Source organism: Pollicipes pollicipes, unplaced genomic scaffold, assembly GCF_011947565.3.
Source record: "Pollicipes pollicipes isolate AB1234 unplaced genomic scaffold, Ppol_2.1 Scaffold_4861;HRSCAF=5738_pilon_pilon_pilon, whole genome shotgun sequence".
NCBI lineage: Eukaryota > Metazoa > Arthropoda > Thecostraca > Pollicipedomorpha > Pollicipedidae > Pollicipes > Pollicipes pollicipes.
The window spans coordinates 664-28,605 of record NW_023596571.1 but is presented as its reverse complement, the minus strand read 5'-3'; the positions used below and the strand labels follow the sequence as shown (position 1 = coordinate 28,605).

The 27,942-nt window shown below is 55.1% G+C and overlaps 1 protein-coding gene across 1 annotated transcript; it reads left to right on the top strand.

Annotated features, from left to right (window-relative positions):
* The first annotated feature begins 28 nt into the window (after nt 1-28).
* On the top strand, nt 29-27,942 carry LOC119099660 (THO complex subunit 2-like). The gene is given in 35 exon segments (XM_037222725.1): nt 29-134; nt 2,771-2,847; nt 3,249-3,319; nt 3,595-3,686; nt 4,911-5,036; nt 5,423-5,541; nt 5,840-5,973; nt 6,317-6,588; nt 7,160-7,300; nt 7,604-7,779; nt 8,025-8,064; nt 8,104-8,220; nt 8,587-8,759; nt 8,949-9,135; nt 9,448-9,595; nt 13,934-14,057; nt 14,445-14,562; nt 15,072-15,251; nt 15,554-15,718; nt 16,206-16,490; nt 17,287-17,403; nt 17,575-17,766; nt 19,034-19,291; nt 19,773-19,904; nt 20,481-20,570; nt 20,572-20,610; nt 21,416-21,489; nt 21,861-21,989; nt 22,361-22,467; nt 22,776-22,799; nt 24,175-24,569; nt 25,055-25,118; nt 25,494-25,552; nt 26,781-26,875; nt 27,582-27,942. Coding segments are annotated over 34 exon segments (4,536 nt in total). The 5' UTR covers nt 29-134; nt 2,771-2,785; the 3' UTR covers nt 27,613-27,942.

Genomic DNA, 27,942 nt, shown 5'->3' with positions numbered 1-27,942 from the left:
GGCTCCAGTAAAACTAAACGGACGGGTCAAAAAATATAATCGTCGCGGCCTGGCGTGAGTGCGCGTGGTGGCTGGTGGCGACTTGCACTTGAGTTGTGAGAAGCACTTCAGTTATGCTATAGAAAACGCAACAGGTATCTTTGATTTTTCTCAAATGTCTTTCAAGCGATATTAAATACCACGAAATTAATAGGGTGGCGCGCATGGCCGTTTTTCAGTTTAAAGATCCATTTACTTGCTCCAGATATTAAAATGAGCATGCGATTTCTCACCACAAGCTATTGAAGGCATAAAGCATACACCACTGGATTGTGATGAATGATTAAATGACGTGCTAAACACGCTTTGAAGTTGTGTGCTGATTGTGGCTTTGTTGTGAAGAAAGTAGTATGTACTGTTCTCCCTTTTCCCATGCAATGGAATAAGACTTAAGATGACTTTCAGAAACTGGAAATATTAGTTGCACCCAGTTTTATCTGTTTGTGTGCCCTCAATGTCTCACCCCACATTGTCGCTGTTGTTCTTGCTGCTGTGTGGTGGCATAGGCTGGCTTGTGAGATATGAGTGGGATGTGTTCATCCCCAATTATATTTTGTTGCTCCCTTGTTACACAGTGTCCAATGCTTTTATAGTAGTGTGTTTTTCATACCTTCCACCAATCTGCAATGTTTTTTTTTTAAAAAAGTTAAGTAAAACACCCAGTCAAACAGTCTGCAAAAAATCCATCCACTACTTCAAATGCTTATGTGATGCTGGTTTGCTGGTATTGGAGCATGTATGCACCAAACTTAGTAAGACCAAATCATGCTGAATTTTGTTTCTTTTGTTAAATTTTTGAGATATTTTTCCTTTAAATATCCTTAATAACATTATATTCTACTGAAGCATTAGCTTTGTGCACTGACTGGTGGTGACTGTGTGCCAGACTAAGCTCTTAGATTTATAGCTACATTTATTTATAGCTACATTTGCTCTTCTTTTTTCTGCTAGAATGTTGATACTGTTTGAGACAAATGTGAAATGTTTTCTTGCACACAATATTTGGAAGGTTGACTAGGGCCAAGCAAAACACTGGCATGTTTGAGTGAGAATGTGCACCTAAAAGCATAAAGATTGTGTAAACTGTAAGAAAGGGCGGCCAACATATTGAGGTTTGGCAACAATATTGGTAAAGTTCAGTGATCTGCTTTGCCATATAGTTGCCATGCATTTTATGTTGCACTGAATAAGTCTGGGAATAGCTGAATTGTATTAAGGTATCACTGATTACATATGAATGGCAGTGAACCATCATTTCCATGATAATGAGACATTATCTGGGCATAGATTGTTAGCCCATGGCATAGGCATTCCCATTATTTGTGAACATTATGTCCATGATAACTTGCTTTGTTGCTCTCATTGAAAGTCTGTCTTAGTGTTCACATCATATACCCTCAGCACATGCATGCACAGGCACACACACACACACACACACACACACGCACGCACGCACGCACGCACGCACGCACGCACGCACGCACGCACGCACGCACGCACGCACGCACGCACACACACACACACACACACACACACACACACACACACACACACACACACACACAATCTTACAGTTCCTCTAGCTTGATTGTCACAGATAATGCATCAATGACAACACTTTTAAGTGTTTGAAGTTTTGAAATGTTTAGTTTGAGTGAGGGATGATGTTATCTGAAAGGATTTATGTGCCCATTCAGACATTGATGCACCTATATGAGCATCATCAATATGCTTCTACATCAAACATACAAAGGTGCTATCCATGTATGATGTTAATGGAATATGTGGTTTTTAAAAGTGTTTTTATTTTTAAAGTGTTCTAAAGAGAATTTTTATGTGTTTCTGTTTTTTATAGAAAATTTGCATCAAATCCTAGGATGCAGATGGTTTTATCTTGCCTCAAGCAATATGCCTGTCTTTGTTTTCAATCTGTGGTCCAATTAGGGGTCCAACATAAACAACCTTTTGGGAACATTATGCTCAACACAGTGTGAACTGTGAAAGTTTTTCACCAAGTGTAACTGGTGTGTTACAATGAAGATAAGAGATTGAAAATGGCCAAATTTTGGTCACATAATTGATCAATTTATCCCTTTAAAGGTTCAACAGTGCCTAAGTTATGCAAATCACATCCATTGGTTTGATTTGATCATCTGTGGGGAGCTGTCTTCACCAAGTGATTGCTGTCAGGACGCCGGTCGTATTTGTAACGAGCATGCACATTGCACACAGCAGGCACCTCCTGATGTATAGGGGCCTTGTGGAGAAAGTGGAAGGGCTGTGGCAGCACCCCAGAGTGGGTTTTTGTTCCCTGAGTGAGCCACTGGTTCTAAGGGTCTATCTTAAAGGCAAACCATGTCCATGGTACTGAAGACGCCAGTTGGCACATCACAGGGAGCATCTCTGTCGCATTGGCTGGTACATCGTGGAGAGTGTCCCTACCGCGCTGGTCAGTGCACCATGGAGAGTTCCGTGTCGCGCTGGTTGGTGCGGCAGGCTATCACTGGTGCAGTGCTGTCATCTGATAGATCAAAACTGGCTGGGCAAAAGACTCCATGTCAAGGCTTATTTGATTGCCTCTCACCAATCTACATGGCCGCAGGCTTAAGCGAGCTGCATCACCACAGTAGGGTTTAAACATATCATGGATAAGCCTGCGATCCAACCAGCCAGTTAAGACAGGTGCCAGTGGTGGTTCCCTTTTGTAGTCTAATAAGAAGTTTGCTTCCAGGTAGCAACATCAGCAATGACTCCAGACCAGTTTCGAGGGCTGGTGAAACATTGGGAACGTGTGGGAAGGAGTGACTTGTAAGTTTGGTCATTTTTCTTGTACAAAATTACAACAAGATATTATTCCTAGTGTGTCACTTTGTGGCAGACTTTGAAAATCTTCGTTGCTCTAGTATCGGCACTCTTGATTCTTGTGCTAATCTTTTGATCAGTATCCTGTGATCAAGTGCGGGTGGGCCGGTGCCACTGGGAATCTGTAGTGGAAGTCAGAATTCCATGAACAATGGGAGTGCTATTAGCAGGAGTGCTATTCCCTGACAGAGTGGTGTGTGCTCTCTGGATAGCAGCAATGAACCCATGAGAGCTGGTGTAACACCCAAATTATCTGTTTACCCTCTAGGCCAAAGAGCACTTGGACCCCAGATTATCGATGTAAAATCCTAGTGACGCCCTGGACTGACCTGCTTTCTATGTTTCAGCCTCCAGTACCTGAAGAATATCATCCCACCAGCAGAGAAGGGCCTTTTGGGCTCTGTGGGATCCTCAGAAGGTATGAATTACATGCCCTCCTCACTTCTGACATGTACTTACATGACTAGTTTTTCAGCTGTTCATGACAGAAACCAGATGTCATTGACCTTCTTTCACCACCCATTAGTGTGGTGGAATTGTTTCAGAATACTTATATTATTTGTCACAGTAAAGTGTGTCTTATTGTTATTGCTCCACATAATAAGGTTGGAATACGTCTCTTCCATGTCAGCAGCTCCTATGAACGAATTTCCGTTGATTGAGTGTCAGTCATTGCCGTGCCCCGGCCCACAGATGTCAGTCTGTGTCTTTACCGTCTCATCCTGGCTGGCACGGATGGCACCCTCAAGAAGGAGAGCGTCTCAAAGACACTGGCAGAGGCAGTGGTAAGTACCAGATTTGCCATGTGCGCGCCTTGGCTGATGTCATATTGCCGTACAATGCATGGGTCACTGTAGGGCGAGGCGACTCTTAAGCATGCGCCCGAGTGGACCGGTGCGTTACACCGGCTGCGTTTTCATTCAGCTTCATTCACGAAAGGGAGTGTTCCACATCTGTATGGGATTTTGAATTGAAAAAGCGATTTTGAAGATCATTTGGTGCAGTTCACAGCTCTGTCCTTAAGACCGAAACCCCCTCCAGTTTCTGAGCCGAACACCCGCGAAGATGTGCAGGCCATTTCGGGGCGACTTTTTCGATGTCACCCAGGGATCCATGACGTCGTAATAACGTCATTAAAATTCTGCCATTCCCTGGGTCACGCGGCGATCAAGGCCAAAAAAAATATAATTGTCGGGTCTTTCATATATGGTGGTCATGAGCACGATTTTCAGATAAAGCGGCCGTCATTTGGCTCTCAATTAATGTTGTGGAGGATACAATGACGTAGTAAGATATTGGTGTACTGAGGAGCACATTTACCAACAGAGAACTTGTGTTGTCTAAAACAGTCTTTTTCACTTAAATGTATACCACTAGTCATAAATGAGCTTACCTTACTGCCTTTAATGTTTGCATCAATGTCTGCGTCAACAACTTGTCAGGTTGTTGCGAGCAGCAGTGTTTTTATCGCGCGATTCTCTGGAATACGTTTCGTTATTAATAGGGAAATGAACAATGGTGTATAGGAAAGACGAAGTAATAATGTGTAACTTCTGCGCATTCAGACACATCCAGGGAAGCACATACTATGTGGGAAGCATGGTGAGGCTAATAAGGGAAGCATTGATTAGCTATTGCACTGCAATTTTACTTGCCATTTGTGGCAGGAAAACTGAAGATTAGCGATATTTACGCGTGAACCGACCATCTTCAGATCATCAGTGGAAGTTTTCATCCTTTGAATTATGACGTCTCTCCAATGCGCCGGCATTTGTTGTGGGGTAGATATGAACATTTCGACGTTCGCTCGCACGGCTGTGTTCTCAGACTGGTTGTAAAGCGGATTACGCGTCTTTGCCCATTGACTACGGAATGTGACCAGCCTGACGACGATGATCATGCAGGCTGTCATTGCATTAGTCGCTTTGTGGCAATTGTTTGCGACGTCATCTGGCCTGAAGCAACTGCGCAAACCTCGCGGATGTCATACATGGTGTGTGCTGTTGCAGGCTCTTCATCCTGACCTCCCAGCCCAGGCTGTCGATATCTTTGGAATGTTGGAGGTGGAAATGTCGGCAAATGATGACCCGAAAAACAAGGAGCGGTTGTACTGGATCATCAAGTCTGTGGAAGGGGTACGCTCATTGCGATGCGTGCCGGTGTGCGCATCCGTGTGTTGTCGTCCTGCCGATATTGTTACCATAATGCACACAACACGAAGATAATTATCGGCCATCCCAATCGCTTACCTGAGATGCATTGTGCACTGATGGAAACTGCTGAGTCCAACTCGTGTTGCAAAGCTATTGGAACAAGCTCCGTTTAGCGACAGCGTGTAATTCGTTCCAGGTTGGACGAACATGTAAGTTGTGACGACTGTCGCAGTGGCTATACCGTGCTCTCCACCAGCAATGTCACCGTGAAAAATGGCTGATGCCGGCACGAGACGCTTAGTTACGATGATTCTGACCAGTGCGTCTGGCCATAGTATGGGCACCAACGACATGTCATGCTGTTGCAGGCGGTATCGAACCAGCTGCTGCGGGAGCGAATGGAGGTGGAGAGTTTCCCTCACATCGGCGTCGTGAAAAACCCCAAGGCTTTCAACTCGAAGTTCATCAAGCTGAAGACGAAGCTCTAGTAAGCCATTCTCCGAGGAAGGGCGGTGGTATCCCTGCTTTCTGCTTCTTGTGCCGCGAGACTCTGCGACTTGCGGAAGCCGTTTCATGCAGCATTCGCCAGATCTTGAACCGGCTTATTCACTGTTTGTTTGTTTGCAATAATTCGTGCGCAGTCTGTCCTATGTGTCTCAGCCCTGGCGCGATCATGCATCTATCGGTCTTGCGACATATTTAGAATACTCGAGTGCGTGCCGGAATCGCATTAGCAGTGGAGCGCGCTTCTCGCTATGCCGTTGGTAAATGTCGCTGATTTTCAGCTACAAGCAGCGCAAGTTCAACCTTTTCCGTGAGGAGAGCGAGGGGTACGCCAAGCTGCTGGTGGAGCTCAATCAGGAGCAGCCAGCCTCGTCCTCCCCAGAGCAGATGCTGGAGATTATCAAATCTGTCATTGGTAAGTATGACTTGTCTGGGGCGGCAGCAACCAATATGTTAGTGCTGACGACCAGGGCCGCGTGCTTTTAAGCTGAACCATCTATAATTAATTTGGCAGAAAGTGGGCCTGGCTTTTTGAACTAGTGGACTTCAAAACGCATGCGTTGCTCCTATGGTTTCTAATGCTCATGGGACAACGCAAGACAACGATGTAACTTCATGTCAACAGTTCTTTGTGACGGATGTTCACACCGTAGAAACACAGTCCTGCCTCGAGCCGCCAAGGCCTAGTCCCCTCCCCCTACTCCTCCCAGGCGGCCCCATCTGACGCCGCCCCCCCCCCCTCCCGCCGTCTCGCGCAGGCTGCTTCAACCTGGACCCGAACCGAGTGCTGGACCTGCTGCTGTCGTCGCTGGAGGCGCGGCCGGAGCGCCACGGCTTCCTCGTGGGCCTGCTGCGGCTGTACATGCCGTCGGCGGCGACGGTCAGCGAGATGGTGGGCGCCAAGTACGGCTTCTGCCGGCGCCAGCCCGGCCAGGAGGAGGCCGAGGCAGTCACGCCGCGCTCGCTCCACCTCATGACGGCGCTCCTGCTCCGACACGGCGTCATCCAGCTGGAACACATCTGGCCCTGGGTGCGTGTGCGGCCGCCGGAGTTGGCGCAGCGGAGCTGGCGCGTACGTTCAGAGCTCGGACGTGGACGTGGTCGGCGCGGAGCAGTCCGATGAGGCGTATTGTATCACATTACCTGACCGTTGGCGGCCTTGTTAAGGGTACGAAGCTTCGGCTGTAGTGCCTACTCGTTATGTGCTGTGAGCAGCCGGCCGCGAACTAAGATGCAGCGATTCGACAGTGTTTTGCGGTGTGTGCTGATTTAGCCCTGGCTCCCACGGCCGTGAGCCCTTGGCGTGTAGTCCGCTTGGGAGTGTGACATACCCGCCCTCATCTGCAGAAGTGTACGCGAAGTTTTCGTCGAGCGTGGTGCTCTGTTTTTTCTGCACCCAGGGCTGCAGCTTATCTGTGCGCGGAGCTTCCGTGTCTTTCCTGACATGCCGTGCCGCGGTGTCCAGCGTATTCTCACGCCGCCCTGTCGTGCCCCATCGCCGCGGCTCCTCGCCCTTCGCCGTTTCCCAGCGCCGTCCGCACTCTCGGCGGCGCACTCAGACCGGCGGTGTCCCCGGTCTGACGCTGCCCCTGCCGCTGCAGCTGCTGCCGGCCGACTCGGCGGTGGAAGCGGAGCACCGGCGCCAGATGGCCGCCGCCGCCGAGTACCAGCGGCGCACGTTCGTCGTCTCCACCAAGGACAAGGAGGACAGCCCACGTGACGCCGAGCTGCCGCCGCTCGCGGTGAGGCACCGTCCAGCGCCGCCGCGCCGCCTGTGGCAGCGGCCGGCTGTCGGGCAAGGGGAGGGGGGGGGGGGGGGGGGTCGTCGATTTCGACGGTCATTGGGACGGTAAGCCGGCGTTGCGGAGGAGTTGCTCAAGTGTGACGCGTCATGAGCTTTTCTCCGGGTCCGCCAGAGCTGTGATGTTCGCCAGCGCGGCGTGACGATCGCACGCGTGTGCTGACTGGGCCCCCGAGCAGTCTCCCTCGGGCTGCGACTCCCGCCGACCCCCGCCGCCCGTGTGACGCCCGGTCCCGGGCCGCAGCCGCTGTCGCAGAGCCAGAAGCTGGGTCTGTGCGAGGCGGTGCTCTCGGTCGGCGACTGGGCGACGGCGCAGCGCATCATGGCGCGGTTCCCGGACTTCTGTCTGATGGTACACCCGGACATCGCGGCCGCCGCCTGCCGCCTGCTCGCCGTCCGGCTCGACCCCATCTACAGACGGTAAGGGCCCCGCAAACGGAGGAGGCGTACAGATCGACCGTGGCCGTGCGGGGTGTGTGCACAAACGTTGCGGACTCGAGGACCGTATGCTCTGGACTCGGAGCTCGAGGTCGAATCCCCCGCGCACTGTGTGAATACGTCACCGACTGCCTGGGAGTGAGGGCTTTGGGCCGTCCAGTTCGTCAAGCTCGTAACCCAGCCTCGCCCGCGTCGATGCGTGACGCGTCGCTGATGACGCCGGGCAGGTACAGCGGCCTGACGGCGGCGCTGGAGCCGGCGCCGCAGCCGCTGCCGCCGCTGCTGGAGGCGCGGCCCGACTGTCAGCTGGCGGACGTGCGCTCCGAGGTGGCGCCGCTGCTCTCGGCCATCGGGCCCTACCTGGCCGCCGACGTGCGGCTCGTGTACAAGGTGCTGCGGGTGGCGCGCACCGCCCACCGCCAGGTCAGTGGCCCAGTCGGCGATCAGTGGTGGCGGTCAGGTCAGTGGTCTGTGGCCCGGGACGTTGGTGCGACCTGGCGAAGATGGAGCGCGATGTGGCCAAAGGGTGAAGTTGGTGTCGGTGGGTAATTCGTCCATCGTGTCAGCCTTGAAGAAAGTGTATCATGACAATAGCTTTTGAATTTGATTGGTGCGTCGACTAACATATTTTTGTTGTTGTTTGCTTCACCCGCCATGCAGTGGCCATATTCATGCTGCGTAATCGCGGATGCGGAACACCCTCTATCTCACGCCTCAAGGCACCGATCGCCAGCTGCCCGTTGGCCGTCACTGGCCATTCTGAGCTCGTGCCTTCCGGCCTGGTCACAGCGGCTGCAGCAGCCGGAGCCGGACTCGCCGGAGACGCGTGAAGCGTTCCTCTTCTACGACGTGCTGACCATCCTGGAGGAGAGTGTGCTGCCCTGCCTGGTGCTGCTCGAGGCCAACTGCTGCCTGGCCGAGGAGATCTGGACCGTGCTCAACTTCTACCCGTACCAGCACAGGTGGGGCGGGTGGAGGGGGTCGGTCGGTCGCATCTGGCGACGATCACTTCTGCTGGTCAGCTGTATTACACTTTGGCGCTTTCTCTGAAGACCGTCGTTGTTGGAACACCTGCTTCGTTACGCCTTTGGCACAGTTGATAGATTTTTAATTGAGAGGGCAGCGACCACGCGTTATTTCCGCCGCCTTAGGTACCGGCTGTACGGCACGTGGAAGAACGACAGTCACAAGCCACACCCGCAGCTGATGCGGAAGAGGGCTGACTTCATCAAGATGTCCAAGTCGCTGATGAAGCGCATCAGCAAGGAGAACGTCAAGCCGCTGGGTCGGCTCATGGGCAAGCTGACCCACAACGCTCCTGGCTACATGTTCGAATACGTGAGTGTGCACGTCCTGACTTCAGGCTGAAGTTTTCGGAGCACCAGCGACCAATATCACTTCCGGATTGGTTTGAGGGAATAAACGCATTGCCAGAAGGTGGAAATTGGCCGGGGGAATGCTCTTTGGCTCGTTCTCCCCCGTTCCATTTTACGGTGTAGCGATCGCATCGAGGACGGTCGGCATCCGTGTCCCACAACGTCCCGTCTGCGCGGTGGTGGCGAGTGAGTGCCTTGTGATATTCAGCTGCCGCCCGTGCCCGCGAGGTGAGGGCGGCCTGGCTCATCAGTGGCCGCTCGTCCGGCGCCGCAGATGCTGGGCCAGATCCAGATCTACGACAACCTGATAGGGCCGATGGTGGACTCGCTCAAGTACATCACCAACCTGTCGTACGACGTGCTCGGCTACTGCATCATCGAGGCGCTGGCCAACCCCGAGAAGGACCGCACCAAGCATGACGGTACGGCCCGGCCGGCCCAACCGGATGGCCGATGGCTCTGTATTGGGGGAACACACCCGTGTATTGGTGTTGTCTGTTGCGTGTTGCGGGACACCTTTCCATCTAACCCGTAAGCCCTAACAAATTCGGTTTGGTGTGTGTAAATGGGGAGAGGGAGGGGGGGGGGGGGGGCTGGACCGTAGGCAGCGTTTCGGTGGTTACGGATAGCCAAGTTTTGGAAACGTGTTTCCAATTACTATGCCCAGTGGTGGCGTCATTGAAGTCGAATGCGCAGTTTAGCAAGATCAGTTTGGAGGGAGGGGGCTGAACAACGTGAAAGCGGCTAAAACTTCCTTCTCTTCCACACAATGGTCAATTTTCACGGATTTACCATTTAGCACAGGGAGCTAGAATCGCTTTTGAACTAGGGTGGGAGTGAAAAATTCCATCGCAAAAGGACCGTGCGGGAATGAAAAAATAAATTCACAAAACATGGAACTTATGAGCTCGTGACCAATGCTTCAGCAAACAAAGACATTTATGTCAGGTTGGCATGGACGTAATATCAGGAATCTAAAACTATTTCGTCTTTTGACATCTTAGGCCATTAAAGTGAAACAGAATACATAAACAGGCACTCGGGTGGGGTGGGGGGCAAATTGCCCCCCCCCCCCCCAGGGCTTTTTCCAAATGGTTTCTGAACGGCGCGGCGTAGCCGCACCAAATTTTGCATAGCTGTAGAAAATGGCATAGCGGATCGTTTGGCATACAAATTTGAGATGTACCCTGTAAGATCGCGGACCTTTGACAGGTCAAAGTCAGCCCACGGTTTCAGCAAAGGCAATTTCTAGGGAATCGTTCAATCTGGTACAACAACGGAGTGTGTGACGAAGAGCATACATTTCTGAGATGCTTTCTTAGGTATCACAAATATTGAATAAGCAAATTACGCTGACCTAAGGTCAGGTATGAAGGTCAGAACATGGTCAAAGCCAACCTGATTTATTACTCTAGAGCTTGCTGTATGGGATAGTTTCTGGTGCTCATTTCGAATTTATTGACAGCAGGAACCACATTATACATCTCCAATTCACTTCTTAGAGGTCAGAACAGGCAACCGACCTAACATGAACTGGGTCGGCCTTTAGCGTAATCTTTGTGGCTTACTCAAATATAAATCTCAGGGCAGTCTTGTATCATTTTGGTCACCATGACATTCAAAGGGTCAAACAAGGTCAATGACTTCAAATGGGCTTGTGACCTTTCGCTTAGAGGCAGTTGCCTTGGTTCTGGGGGCACTTAGGAGACCATCCTGGAATTCGACTTTGTTTGACCTTATTTGACCTGAAGGTCATGACCTAGGTAGCTGAAACCGTAACGTAAGGGAGTTCACATATAGGCCAAGACACACTGTAAATTTGGTGTCTCTAGCTTTCTTAGTTCCCGAGGTCTCAGAGGGGGGTCAAATTGACCCCCTCCCCCCCTCCCCCACCTGAGCGAAGGGTATCTAGCCGGCCAACCGGGAACGTGTTAAAGCGTAGTAATTTCATGACAGCATTGTGAGCGTAGCAAATTATTAACACCAATAATTTGATGCTGCACTTTTCAGTTCCCTTCCACAGCACTTTTAAAACAAAACAAAGCAAGTAAATTCAGTCACAAAATAGCAAAAAATTCAACAAGCACAAAACACTGAAACAAAAAATCCTTGGACTCCTACACATCAGCCCCATCACCAAGTCAAACACAATAGACATACTTCTGGCTTCTGTTAAGATGGGGTCAGGGAAAACAAACATTTTGTCACTGTTTCTTACAAAATACCAATGCTTATTTCCATGAAAGTAGCCTGTGCCTAACTTAAAGAGGCCTTGCATCATCTCATCCTTTATAACCTGTTTGTATCACAGCAGCAGTTGTGAGTTACTGATTCTTGCACAATTCCTATCGCCACTTGACATGCACTTAACCAACTTAACCTAACTTAGAGTAGCCCATATGATGAACATCATCTCAACTCACCTATCTGTTGACAGCAGCACTTGTGATAAAAACATGATACCTAAAGCTAGTTTTTGGCTGGTTTCAACTTGCATTTTTATTCAGTTCGTTTGTGTATGCTTGTTGACATCAGGCAAAGTTGACAACACACAAATCAAAACACTTTAAATCACTTTGAACAACTTATTTTGATTGTCATGGTTAACCTGTCAAGGGCAATAATGGGTATGCTCCAAAAAAAACGATCTCTCTTCTCCAAAAGTAACATGACTTTTAGATGACCATGCCAGTATTGCTGCTTGCCTTTTCAGGCGCAGCAGATGCATCCATTTGGGCTTGTTTATTCATATTTAATGACAAAGTATGGGATGTTAGCTTCACAGTTTAAATGAGATGGTCTGACTATTACACACTAATATTTAACTCATATTATAATTGCTATGCAGCCTGAAGTATCCCTGTGCTAAAAATATAGTGCATGTATACAATACAGTCACTTGCCAGTCAGCAAACCATGAGAACTATAGAAAACATCTGGTTAAAGCAGCCATGAGGGACCACTTTAAGAAATTTGGGGCAACTAACCAAGAATATTGAACAAAGTAAGTCCATTGCATGCCTTGTGGCATCATAATTTGTATTATGACAAAACCCGATGGATTAAAACAGAAAATGGCTAACTCTGGTTACCAATCATGTGTTGAAAGCAGGTAAGGTAAGCAAGTACTTGGTCCACAGGAGACTTACTGGCTTCTTCCTGCTTCCCAGCTAACACTTCTGTATTAGCTACGTCAGGTCTGTCCCAAGGCCCTGTATGGCAGCATTACGATAGCCTTCCAAGGTAGCCTGGTGATTCAGACACTCGAAAGGCTTATATTTATCGTTGTTGAGCGCCGCCATGAACCAAGAAAACGGTTAACCGAGGGCTTAAGAGGGCAAAAATGGCGGTAAAAATAAGTTCGGTGCTTCAAATTGTCTCCTTCTTTCCCTGTGAATTGCTCACGCTTGGGTGCGTATCAAACATGTTTGGGCGGCTGGCGAATTAATCCAATTTATGTATGAATTACGTACAAGTCTGCAGTTTGAGCGGAGAAATTGGTCAAAATTTTAAGTAGCAGATAGTGCCTTTAAAGACAATCGAAAAGGAAGGAAGAATAAAGTGTTATCACACTCGCATGATACCAAGACAAACAAAAGTAGCTAAATATTTGTAAAGACTGGTACTTTTCTCGCAAATTTTGTAATCAGCTGACTTGACTTAAAATCTGTTAACATGAGTGCTCGAATGATGATATTCATCTGGTAAGTTTAATTTAGACGACATTTCTTGAACTTTTCACTCTTGTATTTCAGGAATGATGCAATTTAGTGGTCAAGTTTCCTCGGGGGAAAAAAGTGGAGTAAAATTATCTACCAGGCCTTGCTGGTGTTTGCACTAGGCTCTGCTTTCGTGGTGTGGTGGTGAGACCAAACAATAAAAAATAGGGGATGCGGGAAATCCTTGCATTGGTGCACAGCTGCAGATTGTGATGCACTTTGTAAACAAACCAAACTTGATGCGTGCAAGCGGCTGGGGTCGCTGGGGCTCTTGGGCTTGGAGGTACCTGGCGCCCTTGCTCTGTGCATACATAGACATGATTCAGATGTAGGTGGGGCAGGACGTGGTCATAGGCGTCCAGGTTCTGCGGAGCCTCGTTTATGCTTGGTGGTTTCAAGTGAGCTCGGTTATGGATAACATCTGAAAACCTCAGAAAGGGGAATAGGGGTTTGGCATGTGCGATTAGACAATGTCAGGCAGGAGTGAAAAATTCACATAAAATATGGGGAAAAGGAGTGAAAAATTCCTTCTCATTGGATGTTGCTTTACACACAAAGTCGGCAATTCTAGGACACCGCTTTAGCATGTCTGGCCAGCGGGCCGTCCGGCTGGAACGCCTCCAACTGAGAACAAGTTTCACCTTTGATTGAAGTGATGGCGCGTGCTGACTGCGGTGGCGCTAGGGCGTTCCGTGCAGTCGGCGGGTACCAGCGCTGCAGAGTCCGCGGGTGCTGACGGTGGGCGGGGCATGGCTACACCAGTCAGAATCCGTTCTGAACACTTCACCATTGACGTGACTCGAGGGACGTCCGACTCTTCCATGATCCGATGCTGTGCGATCAGCACGGCCGCGGCTGCTCATTTAGCGTTCGCAGACTGGCTGGCACCCAGACGGTTCAGACGGAGGGATCTCGCGGTGTCGGGGTGCTAGCAGTTAGTTCGGGGAGGTTCGAAGTGTGACATGTGACGTGTGACATGTGACGAGTGACGTGTGATGTGGTCGATGCGCCGGCCGCTGATGTGACGTCGTCGGCCGGCAGGCACTTCGCTGTCGCTCTGGCTCACCTCGCTGGCCAACTTCTGCGGAGCCATGTTCAAAAAGTACAACCTAGACCTCACTGGGCTCATGCAGTACGTCGCCAACCAGCTCAAGTCTATGAAAAGGTGAGTCGGTGCCTGAAGCTCGTGGAGAGGCGGGCGTTCATTTTAGGAATTCTACTTTTGATGTGTATTGGGATATATATATATATATATATATATATATATATATATATATACTGTATATTCCAGATAAACGAACATTGTACTCTATATGGGGAGCACAGTCATCGATATTGAAGCCATTGTGTAGGTGCGTGTCCTTCAGGCTCGCTTGTGTCCGTGCACTACGTCACACCTAACGCAGGCGGGGCACTGGCGGTGATTTGGAGGCGCGCGCTGGCATTGGCTCGGCAAGCGGTGTGCCGGTTGGGTGCTGCCAGTGCTGTACGCCGGCCTGAGCCGTCACGTCGGCACGCACGCCACTAACGCCGCGTCCCCGCGCGCGGGCAGCCTGGACCTGCTGATCCTGCGCGAGGTGGTGCAGAAGATGGCCGGCGTCGAGGCCGTCGAGGACATGACCGAGGAGCAGCTGTCGGCCATGGCCGGCGGCGAGATGCTCCGGGCCGAGGTCAGTGGGCTGCATACCCCTGGGCGCTTCGGCACTGGTTACCAGGACCGGACTGCGGCGGGCGTACAATTCGCGTAAACGGCATGCCGAGGCGACCGGTAGCGTTGTGTGTAAAGACATTGAGTGCCAAACATGTCACGACGCTCGATGTTTTTTGTTCGCCGTATGTTAAGTGCACTGCGGCTGCGAATAGTTGGTGGAAAAAAAAGGCTGTACCTGCCTGATGTGTATGAATGACGTCATTGCGGCAACTTACCATGCCGATATCAAGCGGGCTTGGCCTGGCACAGGGTGCTCGACCTTGCCTTTCCGACAGCACATCGCTGTCAGCTAAACGCGACTGACAACTGAACGGCAGCTTCTGGAGCCAGAGGGGCCACGTGGCAGTCGGCCCCAGGTCAGACGCACCCAGCGCCGGCCTCTCGCGGCACGGCTGACCCGGTGGGGCGGTGTCTCGAGCTCCGCTGGCGTTGTCAGCTGCAGGCTGACCCTCTTTCCTTGGCCGGCAGGCGGGCTTCTTCAACCAGGTACGCAACACCAAGAAGTCGTCGCAGCGACTGAAGGACAGCTTGATCGACAACGGCCTGATGGTGCCGATGGTGCTGCTGATGGCGCAGCAGCGGCACTGCGTCGTCTTCAAGGAGACCGAGGGCTCCCACCTCAAGCTGGTCGGCAAGCTGTATGACCAGGTGCGATCGCTGGTACCGCCGGTGTCGCTGCGTCACGTGGTGTCAGGCGGTCCAGACCAGCGTCGCTTGTCACGGTCACGTGATGTTTGGAGTGCCAGATGCGTTGCCATGGGCGTTAAGCGTGTGTCAACGGAAGCGAGTTGTGTTTTGTGTTGTGCGGGGGTTTGTCCGTGATTAGTGGATCAGGCCCGGTCAAGTGGGACCGGGACCGAAAGCTGCCATCAGTGTTTCGAAGTCGGCTTAGCGCGGTCGTGCGCGCGCCGCCCGTGGCCTGACCCCGGCTGCCCCTCTCCGTCCGGCAGTGCCAGGACACCATGGTCCAGTTCGGCATGTTCCTGTCGTCGGCCCTGAGCATCGACGACTACCGGCAGCGGCTGCCGGCCTTCGAGAAGCTGCTGTCAGAATTCCACGTCAGTCCGGACGTGGCGTTCTTCCTGGCGCGGCCCATGTTCACGCACGCCATCCAGGTGAGCGGGCTGTGTGTCGGCTGTGTGTCGGGCTGTGTGTCCCTCGTCGGTCCCGCCGGCCCGACACGGGACTGGTGGGGTGCTGTGAGCGCCGGTACGCCGCGAGCCGCCGACACGGGACTGGTGGGGTGCTGTGAGCGCCGGTACGCCGCGAGCCGCCGGCTCCGGGGTGGGGTCTGTGTTTGGCGGTGGCATTGTACTGGGAAGAGTCTTGTTGATCGCCTGACTATTATATCCGTGACGCACGTAGCACATTGAGTAATGAGCGTTGATGGGATTGTGTACGTGTGTATAGGCGTGGAAAAGTCGCCAATAATTCATCGCGCACGTTGCCGTTTTCCTCTACATGTTCTTCAACACACCCTTTCGTCCACTACTGACTGGTGTTTTCTGTCCCGAACACCGGGGCCGCTTGTGTCATGGCCAGAGCGCCGCCAGCGCCTTCGATGCGTCGCTTCCTCGCTCACCGGCCCGTGCCGCTCTGCAGCAACGGTACGACGAACTGCGCAAGGCCGAGAAGAACCACAAGTCGCTGTCGGTGGAGCAGAAGCGCGACAAGTACCTGGCGGCCAGCGAGCAGGTGCTGGCGCCGGTGGTGGCGGCCGTGGTGCCCGTGTTCCCGGCCAAGACTTGGGACGACATCAGTCCTGAGTTCTTCACGTCGTTCTGGTCGCTGACGCTGAGCGACCTGCGCGTGCCGACCGAGAGCTACGAGAAGGAGGTGCGCCGGCTAAAGCAGCAGGCAACCCAGCTGGGCGACAACCGGGACCTGGTGAGTGGGCGCGGCTGGGGGTGGATGGGTGTGGGCGGGGGAGGGGAGGGGCCGGACTGCGAGAGGTTGGCGGATGTCTGAGTGGGCGCGGCCGGGGGTGGATGGGTGTGGGCGGGGGGAGGGGAGGGGCCGGACTGGCGAGAGGTTGGCGGATGTCTGAGTGGGCGCGGCCGGGGGTGGATGGGTGTGGGCGGGGGGAGGGGCGGGGCCGGACTGCGAGAGGTTGGCGGATGTCTGAGTGGGCGCGGCTGGGGGTGGAGGGTGTGGGCGGGGGGAGGGGAGGGGCCGGACTGCGAGAGGTTGGCGGATGTCTGAGTGGGCGCGGCCGGGGGTGGATGGGTGTGGGCGGGGGAGGGGCGGGGCCGGACTGCGAGAGGTTGGCGGATGGCCTTGGAAGGGTTGGAGCTGTTGATGGGTCAGATTTTTGTGCTGGAAAGGACTAGGCAAACTTTTGGGTTAACTGGCAATAGTGTATGCATAATTTGGGGCTCGCGGTGGAGAGGGGTAACAAAAAATGAGAAAGAGAATGTGTATACTGTTTTTTGTTTCCATATGTATGGGACTTAATGGACGGTTAGTAACCACCATTTTCATCTCTTCACACCCCTGATCATGTGTTTACACTGCCCCCTTTTGTCAATCTTGCATATAATGCACGTTCCATTTCAATGGCCACAATCCCCATTTCTTTCCAAAAGCTTTGCACTCATCGCCCGTACCAGTGTGGAAGAACATGTCACCTCTGCGGGCTCGCCGTTCCACCACGAGCCTGACGCGCCGCTCCTGTGCGTCGCAGACGGAGAGCAAGCGGAAGAAGGAGCAGGAACGGTGTCAGGCGCTCATCGACAAGCTGCACGAGGAGGAGAAGCGCCAGAAGGAGCACGTCGACCGTGTGATCGCCCGCCTGAAGAAGGTGCGGGCTCCGTGTCTGTCGGGTTACCATCGGATGCAACTGTCTCGACTACGGCTGTTAAACCTTCCAGCGTTGAATCAGGTGTTTGGGCCTCGTCAGCTGATGACTGTGACCCCCGCCTGCCTGTCTGGCCCCCACCCCGTGCTGACGTCGCGCCGCTGTCCGCCGCAGGAGAAGGACTCGTGGTTCGAGCCGCGCCAGGCCAAGTCGGCCAAGACGGAGACGATGACGCAGTTCGTGCAGATGTGCCTGTTCCCGCGCTGCGTGTTCACCTCGATGGACGCGCTCTACTGCGCCGAGTTCGTGCACACCCTGCACAGCCTGAAGACGCCAAACTTCTCCACGCTCATCTGCTACGACAGGGTGGGTCCACTGATGGACGCGACGGCGTCTGCCAGAGGAGGCGCCGCACCAGCGTGGTATGCGGGTCACGGCGGAATGGTACGGAGTAGCGTGCGTGTTGGGTTTCAGAGCTGCGGACCGCTGTCAGGTAATGAAGCTCGGTTCACACCGGCTCCGTAACGACTCCGCGACGCCTCCGTGAGGCGACAGCCCCGCAATGGTGGGAGGAGCGTAAAGCTGCGCATGGGCAGAAGTGTCGAGTAGTCTCGCCGCGCCTCCGTCACAGTGTGAGCCGGGAAGGCCTCTCCGGATTGCTCGCTGCACACAGCAAATGCGCCGTGAGTGGATTTAAAGCTGGATTATGCAGGTTATAAATGCTCAGTGAGTTGAAGCATTCGAATCTATGCAGACTGAGATGCGTTATTTTGAAGACTAAGAGCACATGCTGGGCGGAGAGTTTTCCATTTATGTCAGAGGATTGAGGTTTGGACACCGGTTGTCAAATAACTGGTATTTTTACATTGGCTCCACCAGTTCTTTGTGTCAGTTTTGCTGTTGTCCATTCTTAGCAAATCATGGAAACCTCAATCCTCCCTTTCCCTTCTCATGAAAACAAATTTGACTTCCCGCTTCGCAACAACGGCTCGTGTGCGCCTCATTCGCTTATCTTCTACACGCAAACATACCAGGAAGATCAAATCGTCCCCAATGCTCAGGAAAAGAAGCAAGCATTCATACCCTAACGCACGCAAGGTTGCAATATTGCCGTCCGCACTTCGTCAAGGGTTGAAAACCCCCAACCTGCTCCATAACGTTACGGAGCTGTTATGGAGGTGGCCAAGCGTCCAGAGGTTGCCAAAGTTTATGCGATTTTTGTGACTATTCGAGACCTTTTTGTACAGCTTTTTGCGTTGCGGTTGTCTATATCGCTACGGAATCACTGTGAACCGGGCTCGGGACGGAACGGTGAGTGAAAGCGGTCGGATTCCAGCCGCTTGTCTGACACGGCCGCCGGGACGCATGTCGGGGCGGCGCTGTCTGCGGGCCTGTCGCCGGCTCTCTGATACGTGGGAGCAGCATCCCAACGCGGGTCAGCCGCGCAAACACGCCGAGCTGCGTGTCAGTCCGCAAGTGTCACACGATAACTGCCATGTATCAGCGGGCATTGCGGTGCTGTCACTGGTGTGTATCGCCCATTTCGCCGAGACCGCCGGTCCCGTTGCGTCCTGCTCCGGCCATCACCTCGCACCATTCCCGCCCGTCACTGTTGGCGCCCGGCCTCCGGCAGCTGTTCTGCAACATCACCTACACGTTCACGTCGTGCACGGAGAACGAGGCGTCGCGCTACGGCCGCTTCCTGTGCGCCCTGCTGGAGACGGTGATGCGCTGGCACGGCAGCCGCGAGGTGTTTGAGCGCGAGTGCGCCTTCTTCCCCGGCTTCGTCACCAAGTTCCGCGTCTCCAACAAGCAGAACGAGCGCAGCGACCACGTCGACTACGAGAACTACCGCCACGTCTGCTTCAAGTGGTTCTATAAAATCACCAAGGTTGGGATTCGGAGCGTCGTGGTGAAGATGCAACACAAGGCGCCACACTGGAATGTGCGCACTTTTCTTTGTAGAGTACTGGTAATTTCAAGTGATGTTCAAGTAGATTGCAGGCTGGAGTTTGGTGAGCACCTGCGTTACAAACGAGATGCGTCGTCTTTTGTTGGCATCCACTGCCTCTATGGACTGTTGATTATCCGCTTCAAAGCCCAGTGCTGCTTCCATGTACGCTCCTTTGTTTTGGTTACTCTATCGCCGGTTATGCCTGCCGTAATATGGTTTTCACATTCATTGTATTGTCTCAAACTTAATGTAACTGCGCACGCCAAACAGGGAATTGCCAAATACGCCTGCGCCCTCCTAGGCAGCCTTCGTCGCAGTTCTCAGCTAAATAGAAACAGCAGCACGTCAGAGCCAAACGCCAGCAGTGAGCCGCCGCCGGCACGTGCCCATCCCTGACCCGGCCTGCGGTCATTGGTAGGCGATCGTCACCTGCCTGGACAGCAAGGAGTACGTGCAGATTCGTAACGCGCTCAAGATCCTCATCAAGATCCTGCCCTGCTACCCGGTGCTTAGTCACGTGGCCAACATCGTCGAGAAGAAGGTGGAGGCGGTGAGTGAGAGGCGGACGTCGCGCCGCCCGGATGGGGCTCGCCGCGGCGCTGGCGTGGTGTCGCCGGTTCGTCATCGCTAGGGAGGGGGGGGGGGGGGCGTCGCAGTGTGATAGGGGAGGCTAGAGTCCGTGCAGTGTCGTGACATACAAGTCGTCTGAGCCCCAGGGTAGGCAGCAGCATTCCTGCTGACGTGATTATGGGGTGGAGATGGTTTGTGGTGCGAGATGTCCCACGCATGTTGGCTGTCACCCCCACTCTGCATAATGGAAACGTCGCTTATGCATTTCCATGGAAACGCCTGCTCTTGCAGCTCTGTTTGTTATAGTCGCTTGTTTGTAGTCAATATATGGAGCTTTTGAAGAGCGTATGAAGACTGCTGAGATCTAAGAACTCTGCAACAGCGATTTGTTGCCCGTCCTCCGCGTTTTGGCCTTTCTGGGGCTAGTCCGGACGCGGGCGAGAATCTGTGCGCCAGTAAGCGCAGTTGAAACCGGCACTGTGTCAGCAGGGCGGCTTACCTGACCGTGTGCCCAGCTGACACCCCAGCTGAGCCGCTCCCCGTCCGCTGGCCGCAGGTGATTCAGGCGGAGAAGAACAAGCGGCAGGACCTGGCGCTCATGGCCACCAGCTACGCCGGCCTGCTGCGCGCCCGCAAAACACACCTACATCCCCGAGAAGGACTTCCACACAGTCGACAAGAGCAAGGTCGGTCCGCCGGGCGGTGTTGGGCCGCGCGCCCCTCATCGTCGTTGGTGGTCGAAATCCATCAGCGGTAACGCGGTCTGGATAGAGCGGTTTCATCTTGTCGGATCTAGGACCCAGAAATCCTTCCTTTTCCAAATTAGACCTCGGACTGGCTTCGGACGCTGACACTGATGGCTCAAGTGTTCACGCTATCTCGTCGCCTGACAAGGCTCAGTCGGGCATTGTGGTGGCGCCCCCCGACGGCCAGCTCAGCCGCCCCGCTCTCTGACTGCGGTGTCTCGCCACAGAAGCCGGCCGCGGCAGCCGCCGCCCCGGCCGCCGCCACCGCCACCGCTGCCGCCGCCGCCGGCACCACCGCCACCGCCACCACCACCGCCGGCAGGGAGGCGCGACCGACCAAGGCTGGCGCCGACCAGGAGGCGGCCGCCGTCGCCAACGGTGTGACCGCGAAGCACGGTAAGCAGCACGGAGCCTGACTGAGAGTCGGCCTACCGGGCACGGGGCGACCCTCTCTCAGCCTGGCCATGCTGTGTGATTCTACAGAGTTAAAGGTGAAGGCTGGTGTAGACGGCCAGGATAGACTTACGGATGTCAAAGTTTCTCGGGAAGTTAGGGGTGTGGCTCGGGCGCGGGAGGTGTAGACTGGTCCGTTCCCCTCGTGACTGGAAATGTCTGCCTTACTGGTGTGCACCACCTGCACGTGTTGCGCTCCGGCTGGGCACCTCTAAGCGTGCCCCGTCCGTCGGCAGAGCCGGCCGAGCCGCCGGCCGAGACGGTGACGGTGAAGCAGGAGCCGCCGCGGCAGCGCGAGACGCCGGATAACGCCGACCGGCGGGAGAAGCGGGACGGCCGGCCGCGCGAGCGCGCCAAGGACGACGAGTGAGTGCGGCGACCCCCCGGCCGCCGGCTGCAGGGGATGTGTGGTGTGTGCAGGCGAACGATCCGCGTCGGCTAGTGCAGGCGGAGGACCGATTTGAGGGTGTAAACTCTCGAGGCCCGTCAAACTCGTGGCGTAATCTCTGGTCGCAGTTACATACGGCTGCTTGCCGATCTTAGCGGCACTGGCCCATGCCGCGAGCTCGGGTAACACATCTGACCTCGGCTGACTTTCGCCTGGACCTCAGCGCGTACCGTGCCTGTACCACATCGCCCTTGCCGAGCCCTGGGTCACACGGCGCTCCAGATACGGCGGCCGGCGGGTGACCTCAGGTCACGCTCGCTGCCTGCTCTGACCGGCGCCGTGACCACAGGACCCGGAGTCGCTCCGGCACGCCGCGCTCCGACCGCGCCGGCGCCCGGGAACGCAAGCACGACAGCAGTGAGGAGCGGCGCGACAAGAAGGCCTCCAAACACAGCACGCCAGAGTCGGAAACCAAAAGGTGTGCGGTGTCGCGTGGGACAGCCGGTCGCGCCGCCCGCTCGGGACGCGGCGCTGCGGGCTCGTGGGTCAGGTACACGTTGTGCTGGGGTTGTCCTTTGGCAGGTGTTTTTCGAGTGCTTCTGTGGTTCCGGTCCGATATTCCAGTCGCGTAAAAACTCATTGCGCCGTGTTTGTATTCGGGTCGCTCAGTGAGCTGGCTGCGCGCACGTGCTCGTAAAGTGTGGCCGTTGGTGACGGCTGCTGGCGACGGCCTGTGCTGCGCCGCGGTGTCAGCTGACTGACGGCGCTGACCTGCCGACCTCTGACCTGCTGGCCCGCTGACCTGCTGACCCGCTGACCCGCTGACCAGGTGACCCGCCGCGTGGAGAGGGAGTCCGATGAGATCCGCGTCGTCGAGGACGAGTACTTCGAGAAGCCGCGCCGGCCGGCCGGCTCGGCCGTGCGCAGCCTGCCCGAGGCCTCTGACGTCGACAGAGGTGAGTCCGCGCGCCGGCCCGCGGCGAGGACGTGACCGGCCACCGGGGGGCGGCAGGGTGCTGACGCGGTCGGCGCGAGCGTTTGGTTTTGGCATTATGAGGTCGTGTGTGCGTCCGGTGAGGATAGCTTTGTCTGTGCCTGGATATGGAGGCCAACATCGTTCGGTGGTCGCCAGGATGTCCGCTGTAGTGTCTGCTCTCTCGGCTCCCAGACACCAGCGGATTGTTGCGCTTGGCGGCACCGCCTGCGTGCCAGCGTCCGTGCCTAGTTCGCAGGCGTCGCTGACCCGCTGCTGTCTCCGTTCCAGAGGCCAAGCGCCGCCGAGTGGAGAGTAAGGTTAGTATTGACGTGAGTTGAGCGGCGGCGCGCGGAGGGAGCGCCGCGCCAGCGCCGACCGACCGCCCTCCGGCCGCCGCCGGGCGGTTCGCGCGCGCGCGCCGGCGCCGAGCCGCGCGGGCGTCGCCGTCGGCGACGGCGAGTCGCCCCGTCGGAGAGAAGCCCACCAGTGTGCATAGTTAAGTGTCGGCGCGAGGGAAGAGGATGCGGCCGCCGGTCGGCGGGTTGGACACGAGCAGCGTGAGCGGGGAGACGCCTCCCGGAGTGTAGCGCGCCGTCAACGCCGGGTGCGGGGGAAGCTGCGCGAGCACTGCAGCAGGAAGTCGTAACGTAAGGCGCCCATCGGAGTCGAGGTCTCCAGGAGCAGGCAGGAGGTTTGAAGCTCACTGTGACCGCGTCTTTCAAGGAGTTTTGTGATGGTTGCGCTGCGTGACGTCTCCTGATGTCTCTGCTGTGATGAGACTTATAATATTCTCCCTTTGCACAAAGATCGGGCTGTGATGTGTGAGCCCCGTCCGTAAACGAGGTCAGTGGTTAGTACAAGTCACGAGGTCTGCAGTACAAGATTTATGGAAAGCAAGTGAGCAGAAAAACAAGGGTCGGCGCTGCTGGAAATGTGCAGTTACCGGAGAGATCTGATAGCCGTACGCTACACCGTCACATAGGTAACGTCGGCGTAGACGGCTTGCTCTTGTTGAGGTCTGAATGGAAAACGGTCTTCATCTGGAGTTCTGCTTCTTCGACTCGTCCTTTCGATGGCCAGCATGATCTCCCGTCTCCCGCGGTCTCCTGAGCCGGCTGGGGTGCTCTCGCCGGTTGAAGGCCTGCGAGACGTACGCGCCTCCCCGCCGCCGCGCCCCTGACCGCGGTCACGCGTCTCCCGTCGGCGGGTGTCGTTTGTTCGTCCGGTCAAGTCCCGCTGCCCGGTCGGAGTCGGCGGCGGCGGCCAGCCGAGCGAGCGGCTACGGCCGCGCCAGCGCCCGCCGCGGGCCGGTCCCGACAGCGGAGCGGGCCGTCCGCCGGCGCCGTCAGCCCCGGAAGAGCCCAGGAGGATGCGCGTGGGACAGACCGTCGGCCAGAGGGCCAGTCGACGCCCGTCGGAGCCGCAGTCTCGACAAGCCCGGCTCCGACGGTGCAAGAGCTCGGACCCGTGACGCGTAACCAAGAGCGGAAGGGGGGCGACCGCCAGCCGCCCCGCCGGACGCAGGAAGACCCCCGTCGCGCGCGGCCGCCGTGTCGGGGCTGCTGGCGTCGGAGCGGCTGGCAAGTGTCGTCCAGGCCGCCGAAGCCGCCCTCTCGGTGCGCCGACGTTGATTCAGTGGCGCGGGTCGTACGTGTGTGCCGCATCGAAGTCGATGCTGCGCCCTCAGGTACTGTATCACAGCTGTTGCAGTCCAGTAAAGGAGGAACGCAGCACCCTGGCGTGTCCAGACCGCTAAAGCTCGGGCTGACTCGCTCTTTGCAATGCTGCCAAGCTTGTTCACGGTTAGAGTTCCGTTGTGCCGTGTGTGACGGTCTGGTTGTCCGTTTTGGCCTGGACGCGCGTGCTTCTTGGTTTGCCAGTCATGTTATTGTCGGTTGGTTTGGGTTTGGAAGCTTTCTTTCGCCAAAAATGGGGTCAGATGGCCGGCATATCTTATTACAGAGGTTGGACAAAATGCCAGAGAAGGACGAGGAGAAGAAAAAGAAACGGAAGAAGTCGGAGAAGGGCCTGGAGGAGGGGGAAATCAGAAACAAACGAGAAGACAAGAAGGAAAGGAAAAGGGTAAACCGCTGGATGTGACGAAGCGCATGTCGTGTGCTTGTTCCGCATGGGACGTCATTCCCGAGAAATGGCCGTGTTCGATGAGGCTGACTCAGCTTCCAAGGCCTTGGTAGTATATGACCCGAATGGCTTGTAACCCGGTGCGGTAACCAGTTGTCGGCCGAGCCTGCAGTAAACGGTAAAGTCACCTCTGACCGCTTAAACAAGCCCGACATTAATCAGGTCGTTAATTTAAACGTAGCGAGCTGTGACGCTTGTATTCTGCTAGTGTCCATTTAGTCTGGTGCCTTTTAGCCATGCTCTCCGTCTCGTCATTGGTGCCAGGCATTGGATCCGGCACCAGCTGACCTCTGTCACTATTTCTCTGTGTTGCCGCCAGTGCATTTCGTGTTGCGTGTTGCTGGTTTGCCATGCTGGCAGCAGTGTGGAGATCGCCCTCTGCTGCGCGCGTGCTGTTGCCGATGACGAACACACGCCGCCGGCAGGCGTCGCTGGACGACAGGGGATCGCCGATCGAGTCCAAGCGAAAGAAGGATGACGACAAGCCCGGTGAGTGGGCCAGGCGGCCGTGCTCGGTTCACGTTCACAGCGTGGACGGTCGGGCGCCGCAGTCAGCAGCGGGCTGCGGCAGTGGCATTGTTCCCCACTGCATGGCGACGGCTTCGCACCATGGAGAAGGGGCTGAATTTATGATGTGGAGGCTGTAGATCCAAACCCATCGCCTGGTAGTTCGCCCAATTTACCGTGAGACCGTCTCTCCCATGGTCTTAGTGGTTGCACTCGTAAAATAACCAAAATGTGCTCTTATTCCACTCCCATAGTGGCGAAGTGTCCCTGCGTCATTACACGGCTTCCTGAGCCTCGTATAACGTGCCCAGGGCCTGTCTGTGTCGCGCCGCCTTCTGACCCATGCTGATGTTTCAGCGAAGCGACGCTCCGAGGGCGATGAGTTCCGCGAGGTCAAGGACAAACGGAGGCAGAGGGTGAGCAGGGCGTCGCCCCGGCGGTGGAAGGGCCTTCGAGACCCACTACACAGTCCTGTGTGTTCAGCGGTCAGCAGATGTGCGAGGAATGATGCTTTTAATTCGTGGGGATGAAAGGCGTGGAAAGTGCAATTTCTCTGCTGGTTAATGAGTGGGCTTCTCGGATTGAATGCGCAGCGGGATCTAACAGGTCTGGCGCATGTAATGCCGGTGGGCTTAGAAGGTCGTCGATCTTGGGGTGATTTCCTTCGCGGCATTGTGCACATCTTGACATGCCACTGGGAAGACGCGTATTAAAAAATATCGCACATTGCGGTTTTACGGTAATCGTTATAGACCGATATGCCCGTTCTTTTGGAGACGGACTCTAAAATGCATTTATCATAGGGTTTGGAAAATTTCATCTGCACACCACTCATCCCCGACTCGCAGCAATCGACCGGTTGTTTTCCGTGCTCTCGTGGCGCGAGCTCGACCAGCTGTGGGCGGAAAGTCCTCCCAGTCGCGCGCTGTCGCAGCCGGTGCTGCAATCGGCAGCGATTAATGCTTTGGCCGCGAGCTCGTCCGGTATGCTGTGAGACGCTGCCGGCTATGTGGTGGTGGCGAAACTGGCGGCGTGGCCCGTCTGCCGGCGCGTGGGTGGTATGCGGCCGACCGCCGTGCCGCTGGGCAGGGTTGGCTCAAGGCTGGAATAGAAGTTTACACTCACTGGCTATGTTGAGGTCAGGCAGGACACGGCACTGCCCGTGTGGACGGGGTTCTCGTGCAGAAGTGTACTCACGGGGTTGGCAAGTCTGGTTGCAAGAAATGGTTATATTAGCGCAATTTGTTTAGATTGTCATGTTTGTGTGGAATGTCTTGTGGGATTGTTGTGATTTTTCATCATGCTCCTGTCATTCTCCCTCCACCGTTGGTAAGTTGCGGAGCGCCACTATTGTATTGTTCTACATATGACAAAAACAGATGGACCATTTGCTAAGCTCTTGCTACATCCGTCATTCCAGCATTTAGCAGGGGTACTGGAACTCCGAACGCGACAGAATAGCTAGATAGTAAATGTTTGCGTCCTGCGACTGACGCTGGCGTGTTTCACCATCACTGGTCCCTGCCGCGCCCCGCCATCGGCCCACCAGCGTGGGTGTGGTCGTATATGTCCGTCCCCGGCCCCCAAGGCCGGTCAGTCGGCGATCCGCCCACCGCTGACGTCGCCGCCGCTCCTCCCCGGCAGCGGGAGGAGGAGGTGGAGTTCTACGACGAGCCACGCTACGCGCCCGAGTACGACTGGGAGCGGGAGCGGGAGCGGCCGCCTGCCAAGGAGAAACAATATCCTTTGGGTGCGCACGCGCGCTGACGTGGGCTGTGTGGTGTTCGTCACTGGGTCACTACGGATGCGGAGTGCCGTAGGCGTTGCTGATGGGGTTCGTGGATGTGTGGCAAGATTGCTGTTTGCGGCTGGATGTCTGTGAACAGTCGCGCTGTACTGTAGTGGTGGCGGTTATTGGTTCGGAAACCTGTCTGGCTGTGGGGCTCAGAACGAAGTTTGTGACTGTTGGTATGCTTCGTGTGCTGCCGAAAATTTACTTCGTATACTAAACGAACGCGAGATCTTTCGACGTTAAAATCTTCTTTGTATAGGCTCCCTCTAAACGAAATCCTATGTTGCGCTTAAGCTCTACAGGAACCATAAAAAGGTTGATGTTCCCCCCCCCCCCTCCCCCTCGACAGCACGAAATTCCCAACGGTACGAGGTCGATAAATTCACGAGTCGAGGAGCACCAGGGCAGGCCATCCTTAGGGCCACGAGCATGCATGCGGCCAGACTCACCATGTCGCATGATTTGTGCCGGGTGCTGCCCTGGGCATGCTCGTCGCCGTCTGGTTGAGGTGTAGTGTGCTGTACCGTCAGTGTCGTGTAACTGTACCAGAGCGCTGGCCAGCTCCCGTCCATGTGCCTGTGAGCTCTCGGGTGTGGACTTGGGTAGCGGATTAACGTCCCGCGTAGGTATATATGTCCTTAACTCCGCTGCACTAGAGGCCGCATGGACAGCAAACGACGATGAGCCGAAGGCAGCGGCAGTCTGGGCGCGGCTACGAACGCGGCGCATCAAGAACGGCGCGGCGAAAAAGGTGGCGCGTCGCTAGGGACGCACACCCAGGGTAGTGCGGCAACAAACGCGGTGCACCAAGAAAGGCGCGGCGACAAGTTTGGCGCGCAATACATGACGTGATGAGAAACGCGATGCGCCAAGAACGGCGCAGTGAGAAATGTGACGTGCCACAGGCGGCGCTATGGTAATGACGGTTCACTGTAGGACGCACCGCCATCAACAAAGAATGCGATAGAGGATGGTGTGAATAATGCCGTACTGAATATACTGGGCAGTGTTTTA